Raw genomic sequence first — 20,770 nt, 5'->3', positions numbered from 1 at the left:
AAGATAATGAAATCCCATCAGTGGGATCTTTGCTTGATAGAAGTAAAATAGTAACACCTGGTCCAGGTGGAGAACCTCTTTCACACATTTCAGTAATATTTCAACATACATTTCTATCTGAATGTCAGGATTTGTCTTGCATTTCCGTGAACAGCAATGACTGGTTGTTGTTACTGTGTTGTTACTCTTGGTTGAAAAGAGGATTCTGGCTGTTGCTATGTGATAGCACTTCTAGACTGAATTATGTAAGGTGAATTTTATGGGAGAAATACTAATACTCTCATCTGAGAATCATTTCCCATTCTGCTGTTCAAGGGCATCTGGTCATTTCCTGCCTTTGTTTTCACTGGGGAAGAAAGTTTACCATGTTTTCTTGGTCCATTTAAGTCAATTTCAGAATCAATAAGCTTATTATTACAAGATCCACGATCAAGAGAAAGGATTATTATTAGAGGTGTTATAGAAAAGGTAGCAATGAGGTTCAAGAAGCAGAGCACAGGGTTGGTTGGGAAGAAGACACAATGAGGGTGTTATGTATACACTGATGTCATTATGAAGCTTAATGTGAAATGGCAGTCTAAGATGGGGACTGGGCCTTTATTGCTCTTACAGCTTCTTTAGATCTAAAGGTGAGGAAATAGGATGGCACTTTTATGTGTGGTATTATAGAATCATAGAATCACGGGTTGAAAGGGACTTTAAAACTCATCTAGTTACAACTCATTATGCAGCACTGTGTGTAGCATGTAGGCAGTTCCCCATCCCTGGTGTCTCAAGAAGGGTGTGCAGTTGCTCTTCTTGGTGAGCATAGGGCCTCTGAAAGGAAGAGATTTCATCCTGATGGGTATTTTTCTTCATCACGATGATTTCCTACTGAGGAAAGAGACGATTTTTTTGGTTTAGGTGGTTTTTTTGTTTGTTGGTTTGTTTTTTTGCTCTTTTTTTGATGTTGTTGGTTGGTTGGGTTTGGGTTTTTTGTTTGTTGTTTTTTTTGTTTTTTTTCCCAGTGGCAGATTAGTTACTGATGGACAGATCTCTTCTTGCACTCTTTCTTTACAAGATTTTGATTTCACAACCAAAAGGCTCAGAGAAACAGAAGTAAAATGAATTTACAGAAGTTGGAGGAAAAGAAACTTCTTGGGAAGGTCTCTCCTAATAAAACTATGGGAGCTCACTGCCACAAGAGGGTGCTTGCAAGCTCATCACTGGTCATTCCAGAGCATTTCACAGTGAAAATGTCTTGAGTCCTTTAAAATATTCTTTGCAGAAGACACAGATTAAATACAATGATAGGTTCTGACAGAGTGGAAGGTTGTACATTCATCTTTTACCCAGTGTCAAATTGAAATTTATCTTTACAAAGATTGTGTGAGTCTTTACTTTTGAAGAGGTCTCCTGAAAAAAACCTATGTATTCAAACACTCTATTTAGTCTCTTGCAACAGATCTAAGCTTCAGCCTGCTGGTGTTTGACAGAACATAACAAAAAGGAAAATGCATCTATTAAACACAGAGAGGAGTTAAATCATATGCTTTAAAGCCAAAGGGAGCTCTTTTTGACAGAGTTATGTCAGTGCACAAAATGCATTTCATATGGCTTCTAATACACTACGCAACGGCGTGAATGGGCTACAAAATATATTTTTAAAATGTTGCAAACTCTCCTTTTCATATTAACTGTGTGTGAATATATATATATATTTAGAGATCCGGAGAGAAATTATCAGTAGAGTCTGTCAGGAACAGGACTTATGGTTCACATCTAAACTGGTTTCCCTTAAGGTCTTTTATGGTGAGTGAGTGCACTGCATACAGGTCACATAAGGTTTGGGTTACACTGTTAGATGATCTGCCTTTGATTATCATTTTGTTCACCTCTTAGGGGCTTTGTCTTTCTGAAAATAAAATAAACAAAATACTTCAATGATATAAATGATTGGAAGACTACAATTGAAACAACAGATTTTAAAGTAATCTGGCGAATGAAAAATTTTCAAAAATGTTTTACACATAATTATTTCCAAAAAAGGTGTAGTTTGAGCTTTATTACAAACACACTTTTTCCAGTGGTTCCCAAACCTGTTGCAGCTTTGTGCAGCAAATGGCCAAAGCAGCAGGTGCTCCCAGCCTCAGATGTCCACAGGAGGAAGCAGTCAGCACTTTGCTGCTTTGAATTAATTTATCACTATAGCTGGAAACACCTGTTCCAAGTAAAGCATAATAACGTGCTGTTCATTTAAGGATCCAGAAATACATCATCCTTGTTCACAAAATGGTTTCCAGCCATTGGAAGTCTTTATGAGCATTGCATAACAAGCCAGTGAAAGAAAAAGAAATGAAATCAAAATCTGCTCCCCGTTTGCTGGGGCAGGATCCTGATGTTGGTGGGAGTCTGTCCCATTGCCTCCCAAACCCTCTGCGGTTAATTGGTTGCTAATGTTTAAAGCACCTTAAAGTATAGACATGGGATTTGTGGTAAAAACGCCTCCAGGGTTTAGATCAGGCTCCCCTCATTAAAGTTCTGAACATAGAATCATAGAATCAGAGAACGGTTTGGTGTGGAAGAGACCCTAAAGATCATCTGGTTCCAAAGCCCTGCCATGGGCAGGGATGCCATCCAGGTTGCTCAGGGCCCCATCCAACCTGGCCTTGAACACTTGCAAGGATGAGGCATTCACAAATTCTCTGGGCAATCTGCTCCAGTGCCTCACCACCCTCACAGTGGATAACTTGCATTCTTTTCTGAAGCCAGACCTCTCACTTTTTTAATGCAGAGTGACCTGTGTTTAGCACAGGTACTAAAATACGGATAGCAAAGAGAACTGTATAAATGTGGCTGCCATGTATCACGTGTTACTACTGTCAACATTATCAAAATTTAGCACAAACATTTGACAGTATTAACACTGATTACTACATGCAGTACAAACAGGTAAACCAGGGTTAGTAAAGGCTGCATTATTTATGAGGAATCATCGCTATTTATTAGTTGTAACCGACATGACAGTTTAAATAAAATGAAAATAAGAAATTTAACCCGGTAAAATTTGTGTTACTTCCCCTACCATCTTCCCACACTATTTTCTGTCCTTTACAGCCAGGCATCCCCCAAACAGAACATAGAACCCTTTCCCAAAAATGGAATTCTGGGCTGATTTGTCATGATATTGAATCTTAAGATAAGTTCCTTTTAGCTACTTCTGCTATGACCAGAGATCTCACATACATTGGAAAGCTTTATTTTGGACTGATTGCACTACAGATATCACTCTGAGGGAAAATGATCCCAGATTCCACTCTTTCCATATATACTTCTTGATTCTGTATATCACTTGATTGCACAACCATCTCTGCCACTAGCAAGGGAACTTCAGACTGATGAGTACATTCCTAATATAGTCTCTACTACTCTCACTGAAAAATAATATAATATTTTAACAAAATTGGTCCTGAGCATGAATGTGCATGCCTGCTAACATCCTGAACAATTTTTTTTTAAATATGTTTTAATGGAATCACAATAAATTTCCTAACTCAAGCACCTTAGCATTAAAATAGGCCTGAGTTAGTTGTAGCTGCAACTAGCTCTTGTTCACATGTTCAGGTCCTCAGTTCAAGCTGAGGTTCAGAGAGGAAAGAGCAATAAAAGATTTTTCATGTGACAACGTAGATCCAGTTGCTGCTGTTTCAAAGAGCGTCACCGAGGTCAGCTTAACTCATAGGAAAACAGCTGGCAATGCAGCCAGCCTCCTGCCACTCAGTTGGCACAGTGTCCCTTGGCTCATATTTTTTTGCAGGGTTGTTTCCACTGTTAGATGTAATCCTGAGTGTCCTCTGCTTCTGTCCTGCTTCTGCCATGAAAAGGATTGTTGAGGAGATATGATACAGTGAGGAGTAAAATGGCCATTTTCTCCGGTGATAGGGAGAAGAGGTCTTGCAAGCATTGGCCATTGGTCAGGTTATACAGTCAAAAAATGTCTTCTACGTTTCATCAGCCCTCCAGCCCTTTGGACAAGGTGTGATTTGGTGGAGCTGTGTGAGGGGTGAGAGGGTGCAGCAGATGCTGAGGAAAAGAGTGTGAGAGAGAAGATGCCCTCCATGGCTCCTGGAGCATCTGGGGAGAGGAGCAGGATGAGGTGCAGGGCTCCTGAGTGCCTAGGTGTTATCTTACCTGGACTTTGCCTCATGGGAAGATGAGAATTCCCCACAGGAGCAAGGAGAGAAAAAAGTATCACTACTTTTGGTGTAATGGTCCAGTTTTCCTTCCATCAGGCATCCCACAGGTTGAAAACTATCTGACTCTTCGATTGTCCTCTTGCCCCAACTTTGATCAAGGGAGCTGTGCCAAAAGGCAACTAGGTGGCTGTTGATGGGAGATGTAGGGCAGTGTAGGAGCTGGGCATGTATTCCATCCTCTTGTGGAACAGTGTACGACCCTTAAATCCCCATCAGCTCCAGGGTTTTAGATTTCCTATTTGCTTTTATTATGTGTCTTGATATTAAAAAAATAGAAAGGAGGGTTAATACCTTGTAAGTACCAGTATTGCCATATGATAAAAAAAAAATATAATTTCCTATATATCCCACCAACTGGAATGTCTCTGACTACACAGCATGTGTTTATTTGTCTTGTGCGTCCCTTATGGCTCTCGGAATTTACTTCCCAAGATTTGTGCCAGCTGCTTATATCACCAGTGATGCTGAAACCAAATCAGACAACGTACATTTCAGTAAATAAGGAAAGTCACACTGTTTCCTGTTGTGTGATTTATTACACATGAGGCACTAGTTTTCTTCATTGCATAATGCAAGCTTTTGCAGGCATAGGAAAATGAACTTTCCTGGGACTATTTTTAGAGGTGATCATGGAGATTTGGATTAGAATAGATTAAGTAAGGATTACTGCAGAAATGATACATATACTAAGCTATACCTTTACTTGAAGACATGTGACCTGACTGATTCAAGAAGTGTTTACAAAATAAGTGAATCTGAACATATCCAAAAAAATGGAGGGAAAGAATGGTGGGTCATCATCTGTGTGTCTGTGGACTAGCCTGTGCTTTTATGTAGTGGAGTGCAGTTCATGATGAGAAATGAATCAGTGAGTGATCATAATGCTGCAAAGCAAAGGCAGCAATTTTACGCCTTCAGTGCTCAGGCACCGGAAGGGGCAGTGCCATTTGAGCTTGCTTTTGGATACAGGATTGTGCTTCTGGCTATTATGTTCCTCTGTAGAGCAGGCAGTGAGTTTAGCAGGCTGATGTTTCATCTCTGCTTGAATACCCTTTTGTATTTCTCGTATCACTTTCCCTGACAAAATTAGACTCTCCTCCCTTACCCACTCCAGGCATGTGGGGTTTTGTCTAAGCAACAGTAGCACAAAACTTATTTAAATTCCCAGTTCTTTTTTTGTCACTTTCCCAACACAAATTTGTATGTGACTAAGCTGTTGTAGCCCTTTCTCTAAAAGGTCAGCCTAAATTATTTTATGCAGATAATATTAAAGCTTATGTGCTTGATGGATTTCTGTAGCACATCAACACCACTTCTCATGGGACCGATGACCTGAATAATTACTTCATTCCACTGTTGAACTAATCAGCCTAAGCCAAATATAATACAAGCTCAATCCACTTATGAAAGTTTCTCAGATTGCCATATGCAATCTGGAGAGTTTTGTGCATGACACACAAATTAGTATATAGCTGGTAGTGGTGCTCGGTGCTAAATTTTGCTCTTAGTACAATGTAAATTTAGAATCTCTGTTAAGAGAATTTTAGAGTTTCTAGTGGACATCAGAATTTCCCTCAAATGACTTTGGGAGATTTATTTTTAAATACTTGACCTTATTTTAATTTAATTTTTTTTTTGCTTTGTATATAAGTTATGTTATAGTGAGTGATACCTATATTAGTTCTAATAGTGAGTTTTGTACAAAAAGTACGAATTATTATTTTAATGAATCAACAAGAAAAAGTTTAAACACAACTTTTTACTCCTTTATCTTTTTTATTCTTCCATTTAATTATATTTTTTGTGTAATATGTTTTTAACTTAGACATAATTTTCATAGTTGTCCTTGCATGTGATTATGGATTACAATGAATCATTATCTGACTTAATTCAATTACATGTGGTTTTAATCATTGCTGGTAAACCAACCTTGCAGAATTGTCATTAATACTTACAGATGCATGCAAAGGAAACTGGGCAGTTGATTTATCAAGATGCTTATGAAGGGCAATGGGTAATATCAATTTAGTCTTTTGCCAGGCTCATTTTTTTCTGGGATAATAGGCAAAAAACTATAATAAGCTGTTTTCATTCTCAGCATTTTGGTGGAAAATAAGTTGCCTGAAGAGATTTTTTTAAAAGCTGAATTAATTGCATGCTGTATGTGATTTGCTTGCTGTTCAGCTGGAGTTCAATATTGATCCTCTAATATTTCCTGTGATTTCTATTATCTGTAATGATCTAGTGGACAAATAGCCTTACATCTGTAATTTTGTCATAATATCTGATTTATAAAATTGTCTCCTGAGGTATCCATGACTTCACTTAGGCATGTTATGTCATCACAGCTGAGCAAAACAGAGGTTATTTTCATAATGGCAGCACTATTCCAGTCTGACATGAAATCAAAGGCACGTGAAGAATTATCAGTTTAAACAGAATCAAAAGTTTCACTGCTCAAGGAAGGTGTTGCATCATCTGATTAACTTCATGTAGTCCCATGCCTGAAATGTTCATTTATGTGCTCTGGGATGAAAATAAGAAAATTAGTTATAAAAATAAATAATTTATCCCAGACTGACTGTTTTGTCATGTATTCCAAATAAAGTATCGTTAATTTTACTCTGTCACTTCAAAACAAAGGGGCATCTTTCAAAACTATGCTAAATATATAAAAATCAGGTATGTCATATATTATAGAAAAACTGTGGGAAAACTCTGTGAAATGCCAAATATTTCACAGAGGAAAGAAAGAGCTCTCAACACCTGGGAGTATTGTGATTTCTACTTGGAAAAAAAAGGTACTGAGCTGATTTTCAACCACCCCTTATGTGGGAAAAAAGACAGCAAATGTTAATGTAGTTGATGTGATGGCTGACTCATGCTTTCTTGTTTGTCACACAGAGTCTGTATGAGATATTTGAAAAACTAAATAGGATCTGTTGCAATTCTTGTTTTATATTTAAGGTCTCTTCTGCACAGAGGATTAAAACAGATTTTTTTGCCTATTCTCTTTCATTGCTCTACTAGCAACTCTGGCCACTGATGGGGAGAGAGCAAGTCCTTGAAAAACAGGGATATTGTGCTTGCATGCTGTGACATATGTAGAGTTGTACCATCAAATAATTGATTAATATTATTATATATTAATGGGAATAGTTTGAGTTTTTATTATGATTTAAAATAAGTGGTGACTGTGGATATATGAAAGGGAAGAGAGCAGAAAGATTGCTGTTGAAGGAGGCTGTTGAAGTCTGAGGGAAAGGACATATTTTTAAGAATCACCAATTTTCCTTTTTCCTAAAGCTTTCACTGTAGTGAATATTTCTGAAAATGGATCTTACTGACAAAAATAATAGTAAAACTCAATTTAAAAAATACATTTTTTCCCCGTGTACACTGACCACTTCATAATTGCACCATGACCCTTCATATGAGGAGCAGAATAATTGATGCCTTGGTAGAACATTAATGTCATCTCTTTCCTGAGAGTAATCGGATTGCTCAGGTTCGGTATTTTCTAACTAAAACTAATTTATTTTTATCTTTTTAAAAGACATTACGTGTACAGCTGTATTTTCCTCCAGACTGCTGTGATACAGACTACTGCTTTACTGATTGCTTCAAAAGGCAGTTTGTTGAAAGCAATTTTGTATCACTTATATTTATTAATTGGGAGCGTTGAAGGAGTTTTTAATATATTATGGTATTTACTGGTGTAAGAACTTAAAGATTCCAGACCAATAACTCACACTGTTATTGACTGATTGTACATCCTGGGTGATCTGCTTGGACTACCTTTCAACAAGCAGAATACAGACAGGGCGAGAAGTGGACACAAAGAGAAAAAAAAAAGATGAAAGAAAAAGCAACTTGGTACCACAAATCATCATAGTATCATTGAACAAGGATTTAGGAAATAACCATCAAATCTAGGAGCTTATTGCAACTTTCATTCTAAAGCTGTAGCCCCTTGAAGCCCATTTCAGTATCTGACACATTTGAAAGTGTTATGCAAAGGAAAGCAATCCCTCAGTAAGCAGTCTGTCTCACCCTATGGAACATGTAATGGGTGAGGGCAAGAAGGGAACCCTCACATCAGCTTTACAGCCCTGGACAGTGCTGGCAACCATATGGCAGAAAAGTGATTTGTTTTTATGTCCTCATGCGATTGCTTGTTTTTCTTCTCAACCAGGGATGGCTGGGCACACACTCCACTGAATGTTGGATTCTCACACTCTTATCTGACTCACTTCAGATTTGTATAACCATCCTTCAAGAATGATTTTCCATGTTACTGCATCATGTAATCCCTCAGGAAGCTCCTACTCTCTGTTGTCTTTCTTTATCCTTAAGCAAGCAGTCTTTGATAGCATCTTCGCAAGATAAACTTCAGAAAATGTTGATACCTTAATAATCCTTCTGGTTTGTAAACTCAGAATGGTGAATGAGTCTGATGGATTTTGAGATAATTTGTGACTCATATCTGCTGAAATCAGAATGCCAGCGTTGGATGCATTAGATCCTATCTGATGGACATACCCACTAAAAGTAGGACAAAAGTCCCAAAACACTGTAATGCAAAAATCTCTCACAAAAAAGACCTAATGTTTGTTATTCATTATTGTTTTATAAAATTTTACTGTATTTTCACAATATTTTAATTTTACTCATTTACAGTTTGCATTTCTTTTACAGAGAGATCAAAAAAAAGAACTTTTTTTTTTTTAAGCATCTGATAAATATTTTTAGAAGACAAATTTTTTCAGTGAAAATACACTGTAAAAATATCCTCCAGATACTGGGTGAAACAGTTTTTATCCATTAGAGATGATATTCTTACAACGTTTTTGGAACAACCACTCTCTTAAAAAATGTCTTTTTTTTCAGTGAACAATAGAACCTCACTTCTTATTGTCAAGAGTTTCAGGTCTCAAAATTATTGTAGACTTAGTTTTCTGCTATTGTTAGTAACTGACATTTTACTGAATGACTGGGTAGTGTTTTAAATCTGCAGAGCTTTTGGAGTTGTAAAGGACTATGTCCTCAACACTGGGTGAAAAATGAAATTATTAAAGAAACTAAAATAATGCTGAAGTTCTTACCAAGTGGACACTGACACATTTTTTTACAAGCTAAAAGCTATTACATTGTAGTAAAACTGGGATTAATCAGAACAAGCCCACCAGGAAAGTAGATACATTTGAGTGAAAATTTATATATATATGTGAAAAAAATTACTTTTAGAAGAATCCTCTGTACAATTTCAATAGAAGGCTTTGAAGTATTACAGGCTCTTCTCAAGGAAAGGGAGATGTTCTTTATAAAGCAGTGGTGGGTGTTGCTTCATGATGAGGACAAGGGAGAATTGAGAATAAAAGAAATCTGAGTAATTATTTTATTGAAAGATGTAATTGAGAAATAACCTACATAGCCTCTGAACAGCCTCAAGAGTTGGCAATGAAGCTGTTTGCCACCTAAGCCAACAGAACTATCCAGAAAAATAGTGGAGCAGGACACTGAAATATTAAGTAAATAGTTATAATGATAATAAATCAGAAGGCACAGTTTTCATTTGATGAATGTCTCTGTCTCAGTAGTGTCCATGGGGAAAAGAAATAAAGAGAATGTGTAGGTAAGACCTGCTTAGCAAGTGATGGAGAAGTCAGGGTGGTCCATTCTGTTTTCATAACCAGGTTCTCCTTCTTGCTAGTCTTTTGTGGTTATGAACTTGTGACATATCTGTGTGAGTGCATTTCAGCAAGCAGGGTTACCAGAGTTTGGGATTTGTGTTTCTACTCTTCTCTTTTTGGTAGTCAGATACTGATGCTGAGCTCAAGAAAACTGAGTTATGTGTTGGCAGTGAAGAGGGAGCACAGGGAGCATTAATTTATCTGCACCTACCCTCCTCTAAACCCATCAGCCCTATGCAGTAATCCCGAGGACCAGAGACAATGGTGTTCATCCTAGTGGTCAAGTGAGCAGCCAGGATTAAGTACTGTAGTTCCATTTAATAAATGACAATTGCATTTTGCTATATTTTAGGGAAATTGTCAGTTTTACCCCTGTGGAATGAAACATTATCTGGGTACCAAGCAGAGTTACAAGGTTTACCTCCTGTCTTGGTTTCCTCCTGGAAGTTTTACAGATTCCAACTGTCATAAAGCACATTAAACAGGAACTCTAAAAGCAATTTAATTTTATTTATGATTATAAAAAAAAAAAAAGGAGATGCAGTTCAAATGGGAAACCTGAAGTACTTAAAGATAGCAACAGGCAGTATGAACACAACTCCTGCCTAACACTTCCCCTTCAGAGAAGAAGTAGTGATTTTTCAGAGAATTAATATTCAGAGCAGGTCCAGTTCATCTTACCTACTGGCTTCATTTTATTATACAATAAAAACAGATTTATTCTCATTTGGATATAGAGTATATAGCCATATAAACATGAGCCATTTTTAAGCAGTTACTTTGCATGTAGCATAATGTAATACCTACTCTCTTAGGTATTTCTGAGGAGTATCAAATGTTACTTGCCAAAGGGCAGAGATAAAAAGGAGTGTTTGAGATCTGAACATTGTGCCTGGAGCTAATCACTAGTTATGCTGATACCTTTTCAGTTCTTCGGTCTGGAAAAAAAATAAATAAAAAAGCAGACTAGTATGCTTCTTCACTGAACTTTTTTGAGTCTGGTAAACTTCCCTCTCACTTTATATTTTACTTACAGAATGGTCTTATCATTGCCTGTTACCAAGGTTATGTGGATATTGTAATAGCCTTAGCACAATGCCCTCACCTTGATGTGAACTGGCAGGACAACGAAGGGAACACAGCTCTAATTACAGCTGCACAGGCAGGTAAGGCTCTCTGTATCACCTCTTACACTCAGGGTCTTGGGAGAAGTGCGTGTTTTGGCTACTTTTTTTAGGACTGTTTTTCAAATTGCTAAAAGAAATTAATCTGTGTAAAATAATTCTGGCCAAACCCACTCTCAAGTAAGTTTGTCATTGTTTTCTTTCAACTAATTAATCTATAGTAATATTTATCCAGTAGATTAAGACAACAAAAGTTATACATTTCTAGTAGATACCATTAATTATTTTAACTTAAAAAATAAAGAAAATCTTGTCCCAAGTGTGCAATATTATACTGCTTTGTTCTTTCAAGCTTATTTCCTATGTTTGCTCTGGCAAGCAACAAGTGAACACTGTGGACCTGTAATGTGCTATATTACTGCTGATTATGTATTTTCTCCCATGCTTGTTACACCTACCTCAGTGGGTCTGTAGTAATTCCTGACTGTAGGAAAATGTATCATCGTTTAACAAATACCTTATCTGCTAAGACATTCTTCATCCACTGCATAGTTAAAAGCAAGAAATCCTCAACAAGATTTAGTGTTTGCCAGTGCTCCTTTTATAACAGACTGATATTGACGCCAACCATGTTAATCCTGATGCAAACTGGAGTGAGAGCAGGTTTAGCCCCAGGTTTTCTTTTATACCTCCCAGCATGGTAATATTCAGTAAACCAGTGTATCAGATCACTTAAATGTAAGAGAAACTCCCAAGAGAGCTACTAGTTTCAAGTGTACAGTTAAAAACCCTCAGTTGATTATTTCTGTTAAAACTGAAAGGCTGCTCTTTAATCTTTAAGAGAAGCTTTAGTTTTCTCTTACAAGTGTTAACAAAGTGCCAAAGCACATAAATCGGCAAAAATTTCGCCAAGGATGCCATCATCACTTTGTAGTCTAAAAACTTTTGCAAGGGTTGCCTAGCTCTGCATCCCAGATTTCCTTTGCATCCCTCAAGCACGCTCCTCAAAGGCAGGGACTTACAGGGAAACGTACACTTAGTTTTTATCATGTCACTGCAAGATGGGTCTTGAATCTGGAAGAAACAATTGTGACCACAGTAGTCACATTCATAGCAAAGTCATGAGTTATGGTAGCTTTCCAAAGAAAGTGGAGAAGTCTCCAAAACACTAATCTACTTCTATTTATCTGCCCTAATATAAATTTGGACTACAAAAGACTTAACACTCATTCCTTCCTGACCTTTATAACTCATGATAATGAGCTCAGAATTAATCCAGCGGACTGACATTCACTTGACACTCTCTGCCAGTACTTGCTATTGATCCCCAAAGCAATTGGAAATGACTGTAGTCAGCAGACACTTATACAAACCCCCAGCAACTTGGATGTTTTCCCCTGCCTGTGATAATCCTGAGCTACAGTGTTAACACTAGTTATTTAATTAATTATCACAAGATGCTGTAGTGTTAATAGAGATTACTGTGAGGTTAACATTGCAATCAGAGGAGCTACAGTGCAATGGATGCTGCTTAATTATTGCTGAATGTTAAGTAGTAATGCTGAGCAGTGTATTATAAAGATCTGGAAGCAAAGCTTATACAAGCTTGCCTTTAGATGAAAATTTATTTGTGGTATTTTTTTAACTTTAGGACATGGAAATATAACATTTTTTTGCAAAATAAATTATTCTGAGATCACTGTTATTTATACCAAAAGTATGGGGTTTCCTATGGAAAGTCTAATAGCAAATCCACAATATTTCAGTTAATTGTAAGGTAATATTAGAAGTTTTCAGAAAGTGCTACTATTTTTGTTATGATCCACTGGCCAAGTGAGCAATCATGTATGTCCAGACCCCAAAGAGGAGCTGGATGGGAAAAAAGCTGCAGTCCAGAGGAATTGTTCCTTATGTTGCAGAGGCTGCATTTGTATTATGAGGTACAGATGCCAAGGGAGATGACAGAGAGACCTATTTACTTGTGCTAGTGGAGTTTAAAATCCACACTTGCTTATGCCATTTAATGACTGCCCAGATGCGATGCTCAAATCTGAGTCTCAGAAGATAAATGAATTCAGTTTCTCATATTGCTTTTGAGATTTTCTCATCCTTCAAAAAAAGTATCTAAAGTTGAAGTTTTTTGCATGGGCTGTCCTGAGAAAGACAGCTTGGATAGATCAGTGAAAAGCAGTACTTTCTTAACAAGCTTACTGGTATTCAAAAATAACCACAAAGTGTCCTGCTTTGTGTGTAAATTTCAGGTTCAAAAATTGGTCTGTTCATTTGGTTTCTCAATATTTCTTATTTCTTATATCCCTTTTCAAAGACAGCTTGCCTTCCAAAACTGTAAATTCGTTGCAGCCTGCAGCAGGTGGTGCCCAGAAATGAATGGTGATGCTGTTGAAGCAGAAGCAAAATCATTAAACATCATTATGAGGACAATGCAGAAAAAAAGTAGGGATTGATGCAAACAAGAGATTGAAATAACAAGTGCAAAGAAAGGGAGGAAGGAGAGTGATTTAAAAAAGAGAAGGGAGAAGGAGGAAAATTACTTTTATTTTTTTTTTGTCAGTTCTGTTGCTGATGGGGACATAGTTACATCAGTGTAAGGTAATTGGCATGCACTGGTGTTCAGACAGAGTCATATTTGCTTACAGAGTATAGATATTTTACATTACAGGGACCAGTTTGGGGCAAGGCTGTAGAGCTAGGAAAACACAAAATTGGAAGTTATCCCAGCTTCTGTTCATTAAGAAAGACATGAGAACACAAACACCTAAAACACCCAGAGGATAAAGCATGCTGGGTGTCTTTTGTTCCATCCATTCACCATCCACAAAATAAACAAAAGTGTTTTGCAGGTACAATCCAAAATAGCAATGTTATTTGACAAAGCATCTTCCTTACTATGCAGCTTATCCTTCTGCCTGTTTTACATAGATTATTAGGCAATATTGTCATCATTACAGGCATTTCCTTTGTGGCAGCAATTAAGTAAATTAAGCTATTACAGACATCTGTGCTGATCTCTAAGTATGGCTCCCAGGGAGAAGAAGTGTACCTTTAGCATGCCAGTTCTGGTAGAAGATAGATCTGGCTTGCAAACAGCAAAAGCCTGATTTGAATTCAGTATCCCCAAACTGGCCGAGGCCAGGCTCATTTATTTTAGAGCTGCATACGCCTTTCATAGCAGACTTTACATCACAGAAGACTCACCTGGTTTATGATTTAGGTACACACTGCTAGTGCACCCAGACACAGGAGAACCAAAGCAAACTTCATGGCCTTAAATCAAAAGCGTATGACAGGGATTGAACAAAAACTTGGCAGCTCTGAGTTTTGCTTTGAATTTTAGATCTGTTTGAACCAGAAATCTGAAGCAAACCTCAGAGGATAGAAGATCTTGCAGAATAAAATTGAAGAGGTTGTAAGGAATCCCTGAGACATGAAACTTCTGAGAATCTCAAACTCCTTAACTTTCTTAGTTATTTTATTGTTGGTATTTTTTTTCTGTCTCATTTAAGGCCATCTGTAGTCCCCTGGAGAGTTTATGCTGAGCAAGGTCTTTCAGGATTAACTCTTAGCATCACCCCAGATTTGCAAAACATCTCTTACTGCAATTATACTTTTGACAAAGGGAAGAAAATCGTTAGTGATGTAATAACTGCTGAAAAATCTTCCACTTTATTATTTCTCCTTGTTTCAGTTTGTCTCTGGTTTCTGTGGTCAAAAAGCAGTATTTCAACTGTTCCAAAGCCTTCATGAAGACACATGCTCTACATCAGTGAGACAGAGAGTGTCGTGCAAAACAATTTGGGCACAAAGACTCTCTCAGTAGTAACCAATACCCTGCTAGGATCTGATCTTATTCCATAAAGTCAGTGGAGCTGAAGCCTCTGTATTGAGTAAGCAGGACCAGGTCACTCAATCCTGCCCTGAACCCAGTTCACTTTTGCTTTGTTCTTCTTGTTGTGGTTTGCTGACTCTTTATATTTTATTCTCATCAGACTGCACAAGGTACTGGGAGCTCTTTATTTGGTTTTCTCAGACTCTGGAGTTTTTCTGCACTATCTCTACATATGCTCAGGTTTCAGGAGAGTCTCCAGTTATGCAGAAAGGTAGCGGAGCATAAGAAATTGTAGGAGAAAAAGAGTAACATCTGCAAAATATCTTAAATTAATCAGTAAAGATTTTCTTAACTTGTTTTTCAAAGTGAGTGCAGGACTGTGTTGCTACAAAGCCACTGCTGATTAAATTTGGACCAGATGTGACACCACAGATTTTTTAAATTGTCCTGTATAAATTATAATCTGCTTCAGTGCCATTTCTAGATGAATTTGAATGTAATGCATCACAGAATATTCAACCGGACTACAGAGTGATATGAGAGAATATTCTTACAGCTCCTAGTAATCAAATTGTGATTGTTGCAGCTGCCTGACAGACTGCATTATTTTATAAAGCATCAAAGCATCATAAAATGATTGACAAGTGAAGGGAAAACTGTTTTAAATGAGTCATAATGGCACTCGCTATTTGCCTGAGAGTCCAATTATAAAGATTTGATGTCTTAATTGATCTTCCAACCAGTTAGCCAGAGATGTCTTCAGGTCCTCAGTAGGCCCTTGCTAACACCAGTTATCCTGGCATACAAGGCACATGAATTTTTTTACTACCAAAACCGAACATCATTTTCCTCTTACTGGTGAGTAGACAAGTGGCTTTACACTGTCAGATGGAAAAATAAAAATGTGGGATCCTACACAAAATAGTCTTTTCTCTCATATCAGGCCTGACATGTTTTTTAAGTATTATTGGCTGAAACAACTATACATAATCATCACTTTTTAATGAAGCACCATGATTGTAAGGCTCAGTTTTACCAGGGAAGGGAAAAAGGTTTGCAGTCAGTTACCCATGGTGATGGGCCATCCTTCCTTAAGATGTAGGGATTCCCTTTGCATTGCTACTCATTGAGTCAAGAAACTGGGGCCCCTTGCAACCTCAGAGTGAACCATCTCTGGCCTTCAATTATTCCCTTACCTTAAACTGACTTTTCAGAAAGGAGAGCAACTTGAGAGAAGGTGAGAACCCAAGTTTTTCACCTTCTATCTCAACACAGTCAGTGCCACTTAAGGCTGATTGCAACCCTCAGGCCAAAGGCTGATAACTGCAGTGACTGGAAGAGTACACAAAGAAAAGAGATCTTATTAATTATCTGCATTTTGCAGTTATCAAGCCCACAGGAGTAATTTTTGGTTTAACCTTGAGGGAGTACCTTCATTCTGTGACATATTTTCTCTGCTTTTTCATTTCTTTAAAGGGCACATAACCATTACAAACTATTTGTTGAACTATTTTCCCGGGCTTGATATTGAGAAGAGGAATGCATTTGGATTCACAGCACTGATGAAATCTGCAATGCAGGGCCGAACAGAATGTGTGAAAGCCTTGATGATGGCAGGTATGCAAAGTGCTTTGCTGCTTCTTTGTCTTCATCTAACTAAATACTAGACAGTCAAACACCAAGAAGAAAACTGGCTCTTGAGATGTTTGCTCTGTGAGCTGTGGTGCAGCCTTCCCTGGAAATGGGTGCAGCTTTTAAATAAGTCATAGACAAGGTGGTGAAGGCACGTGCTGTGGGTTCAGGGGCACTCAGTTTGCCTTTAGAATCTCATCCAGGAGTTCTCCAAGAGCTGTCAGGGTGAGATTCATTATCTCCAGGAGAGTTTGGGGAGCAGAAGCATCAAAATCTGTAGAAAAGGAGCTAATGAAATTCATTATACAGCTGGGGAAGATATGCAGGTCTCTTGCTACCTGCATGATGGTAGTGGGACCACAGCCAGACCTCCACTTGTGCCTCCAGCTGGGGCAGGGACTGGAGAGCTCTGGAGGCTCTGGCTCCCATCAGGAGAGTTGGGTGTAGGAGCCATATCCCACAGGGAACACTGGTGGGAAATTTGGTAATGTAGATTTTCTTCCAATGCCTCTACAGTTCTGAATTTGGTCTCCAGGTTTATGGGCAACAGGGTACAAGCAGGTCTGTCTCTGCTGCAAGGAGGGAGTCATGGCACAGGGAGTGAGCAGGTCCATCTCTTCCCAGCTGTCTCTCTTCACATCTGAGAACAGGAATTATGTTTTTGCTATTAGCTATTGTCTGCAGTTGAATTTCCAGCTGTATTGCACTGCAAGTTGAAGGGGTCCTGGAGAAGAGACTCAGAAGGCCCCTGGAGGGGTAACAGCCTCTACAGGAGGAGTCCTAGCATAGAGTATCATTCAGCCACAATGTTGTATGGTATTTTAATATAGAGTAATTTGTATATAAATCATTATATACTAATTAAATAACTAGCTTATATTAGTATATATTCTTGTATTTCAGTTGCAGATACTTGACACAAATTAGATAATATGGAAATTATAACAAATGACATGTGAATATCATTATTGTCTAGACCAAGAGTCCTACAAGTCCATTTCATAGAGAGAGATCTTGAATGAGTAGTTCATTTCAGTGATTTTGCTGTCATGGAAGTCTAAACGCTCATAATCAAAATATTTTAAGCCACAGGAATTTATCGAGCGTAGTGATATTACTATAATTCATTTAATACTATCCAGTTTCTAGACATCGATATGACACAGAAAACGTTTAGATGATGTGGTGACTGGCATGCCATTTTCTCCAAGGTTCTGTAGCCTCTTACACTGGAATCAGGGCTTTGGAATCAGATCATTCATTTTGGAGTTAAATTTTTATTAAAAAAATTATGAAATGACTGTCAGAGCTAGCATACTGCTAGAAACAGATGCACTTTCTGGACTAACACATTCTTTGTGCAGATGCTAGTCTGGAGTTTTCCAGTGCCCATTATGAATCTTAAAAAGAAACTTCAATCCTAAGACTTTATGACTTGTCTAATTTGCCTTACAATGTCATAGCCTTCTATTATTCTCACTAGACATGTGATGGAAGCTTGTTCTTTCTGTTTAGGTCACTAGAAGCTATTTCACGACCTTTCTGCTTTGTAGATAACTCAGTCCTTGTTATTCTGATTCTGGTACAGAAAGTATTATCCAAGTTCACTGTTGTAGTTGCTGCCTCTGGCATCTGAATAGCCAACTTCTTGTTTTCATGATTCAAAAGAAAACAGAATATCAGGGAGAACAAACCTTTAGCCATCCAGAAAATGGCTTTCTTGTCCTCTACCTTGAGTTTACCTACAGAAAGTTGTATCAACCTGTTTGTTCATCAGAGACAGTGAGGATACCAGAGATCATCCACTGACTAAAGAGGTCTAGAGTTAATATGCTCTTGAGTTTCTACATTGCAATTTATATACATGTTTTGGTGAGTATTTTGCAGTTCCTCACCTTTTCAGCTCAAAATAAGGGACACAAAGGAAGTGTGGTAAATTGCCTGCACCCATTTTAATATCTGAGTACTTTTTAGCACTGCAGAGTCTGCTGAAATGGAAGGAGGAAGATGTTCATTCAGAATGGATTTAGAAGTTGTTTGGGAGTTAAGGGATACTGAGTGACTGCTGACAATAAAGTGCTACTGCGCTGAAGAAGGTAAAAGGAACTGTTATTAAAAGATTTGGTGAAAAAATCGATTTCACAAATAAACCGGCAAAGTTCTGTTAAAACGTAAAAATGCATGGCAACATAGGAAGGAACACCCATAATCAGCTGTGGGTCTACTGGTATAGCTACAAAGCAGGTATGTGTGTTTAGAGAAGAGTTACAGCCAAGAGGTGTTTAAACCCAGTGTTTGTTCAGTGGCTTGGGTAAGACCTCTATGGATGGCCAGCTACTTACAGCAACGCAGGAGGTCAGTAAAGCAAAATAACTCACTTTCCCAGCTGGATTTGAAATCTGGATTGAATGTTGGATGTAGCACAGTCAGATGGGGAAAAAGGTAACAGCAATGTGTGACAGATGGTTGGAGCTGGATTGTTGAAGTGACTGCTCTTTCTGAAATTTGAGTTCCTGGAGGGTGGCCAAGGTCAATCACTACAAGATTAAGGCACTCTGAGACACTTGGACGTAATGTCGCTCTTTCAAAGTGAGTCTTTGGAACGTGTGAATTTGCTATTCGTGAGTGCACAGCGAGTAAGGGGGAACTCAGTCTCTCATCAGCAGTTTGTCACAGGCTGCTGCGCTGCCAGGACCGCGCCACTGCCAGCACTCATCAAGCGAGCCAGCCAGAAATGCTGGTTGTTATTCACGTGTCAAGCCCTGCTGTAATCTCCAGTGTAAATTCAGTGCTGCTTTAGTAAAGTTGTCAGAGTGGCCACAGATTTGGAGACTGAGTTTTAAATACTGCCTGCCTCAGTAGGCAACCAAGCTCAGGTTGGTAACAATACCTGAGCTTCCTCACTCCCCATTTTTAAACTCAGGTGTCAATTTTGCATCTCAAAGGACATTCAACCTTCTTAATAAAACACGATATTGATATCCTAAAGGAGCATGTGTATTCAAACTAATTGTGCTGAAAAATGATCTTCAGGGCAACTTTTTAGGAAAAGCAAGGCAAGTGGCAAGTGCAGTTTTCCTAAAAGAGAACTTGTAGGCTATGCTTACAGTGAAATGACAATTAGTTCAATAAGACAGCTATCACATTTACAAAGGGACATGACTATTCATGCCTATTCCAGATAAGGCATTCCACTGAATGACAGTTTTGTTGAGAAATGTCTCCTGACTTGTACAGAAAATCAATACAACTATACTAAATCACACCTTAGAAGAGATTTCATGATACAAGGTACAAAGTGAGCATTGATTTCTGTTGAAAGGTTGGGATTTCAATACTCCATAGTATTGTTTTCTGAGATAAACTTTCCAAAAGCCCTGGTGACTTATCTGTCAGGAGCCTGCTACTCCTCAAAGGGAGGTGAGCCAATGGTGACAGCATGGCCTCAGCACTAGCCTCATCAACAAAGGCACTCCTTGAAGGAACAGAGCAGGGCTTGTGACAGGATCAGCCAATACTGCAGTGGTTGTTGGGCAGTCTAGGTGACAAGGGATAGTCTGTAGAGACAAAATAGTCTTGAGGTCAAACAAAAAATTAAGTCTGTGGATCAGGGTCCAAACCAGCAAGGCACATGGCCAGGCTTAGCTCAGACAAGGAAAAGAGCTGAGTGCAGTTCCCAGGCAAAGGTGGGGAACCCCCAGTGAGCGCTTTCCCACATTGCTCTTTTTTAACAACTCTGATCCAAGGTCTCCTGGATGCACCATATCAGAGCTGGAATTACTTTTTCTTGAAGATAATAGTAAACAGCTGTCTATACCTCTTGCTTGTTTACAAGCTGAGAATTAAATTTTATATTTGAAAACAATTCTTTTAGCTTCTCTTTCTTCCTGTATTAATTCCTTGCTTGTTACATGTACAATAAGGAAACAACTTCCACATAGTCTGCCATGGTCCCAGTCACCTCTAGTGGGAAGGAGGACAGATCCAGGCAAGTGTTAAGAAGGAACTAGGGCAAGAGGCTACCCTGAGATGTGAGAGATTCAAGGGTAGGAACTTTGGGTAGGAAGTTTCAAAACAGGCTAGTGAAGCAGGAGGGTGTATGTTTGTATGTCTTTTTTCCTCCCTAGAGTGGTTTATCTGGAACTTCTGCAGTCATGAACCACATCAAACCCTGCTGCCTCTGAGATCTTGCAATCCCTTCTTCAATCCAGAGCTAATGAACTCTTTGATTTGATTGAC

General features: G+C 38.4%; 1 protein-coding gene and 1 long non-coding RNA gene across 2 annotated transcripts in view; one reads left to right on the top strand and one right to left on the bottom strand.

Annotated features, from left to right (window-relative positions):
* The window catches only part of LOC127476431 (uncharacterized), a 41,441-nt gene that overhangs the window by 7,670 nt on the left and 13,001 nt on the right, over positions 1–20,770 (bottom strand). The gene's annotated exons all lie outside the window — the stretch shown is intronic.
* Positions 1–20,770, top strand: part of ANKRD33B (ankyrin repeat domain 33B) — a 46,441-nt gene that overhangs the window by 18,651 nt on the left and 7,020 nt on the right. Inside the window, exons 2-3 of the mRNA XM_051799318.1 lie at positions 10,965–11,094; positions 16,376–16,516. Of these exons, the coding sequence (XP_051655278.1) occupies positions 10,965–11,094; positions 16,376–16,516 (271 nt within the window). The remainder of the gene's footprint in view (positions 1–10,964; positions 11,095–16,375; positions 16,517–20,770) is intronic.

Source organism: Manacus candei, unplaced genomic scaffold, assembly GCF_025592945.1.
Source record: "Manacus candei isolate 608988 ecotype Guabito, Panama unplaced genomic scaffold, ASM2559294v1 h1tg000049l, whole genome shotgun sequence".
NCBI classification, from domain to species: Eukaryota; Metazoa; Chordata; class Aves; order Passeriformes; family Pipridae; genus Manacus; species Manacus candei.
The sequence above is the reverse complement of the archived record's forward strand: the minus strand, read 5'-3'. Positions and strand labels throughout refer to the sequence as shown.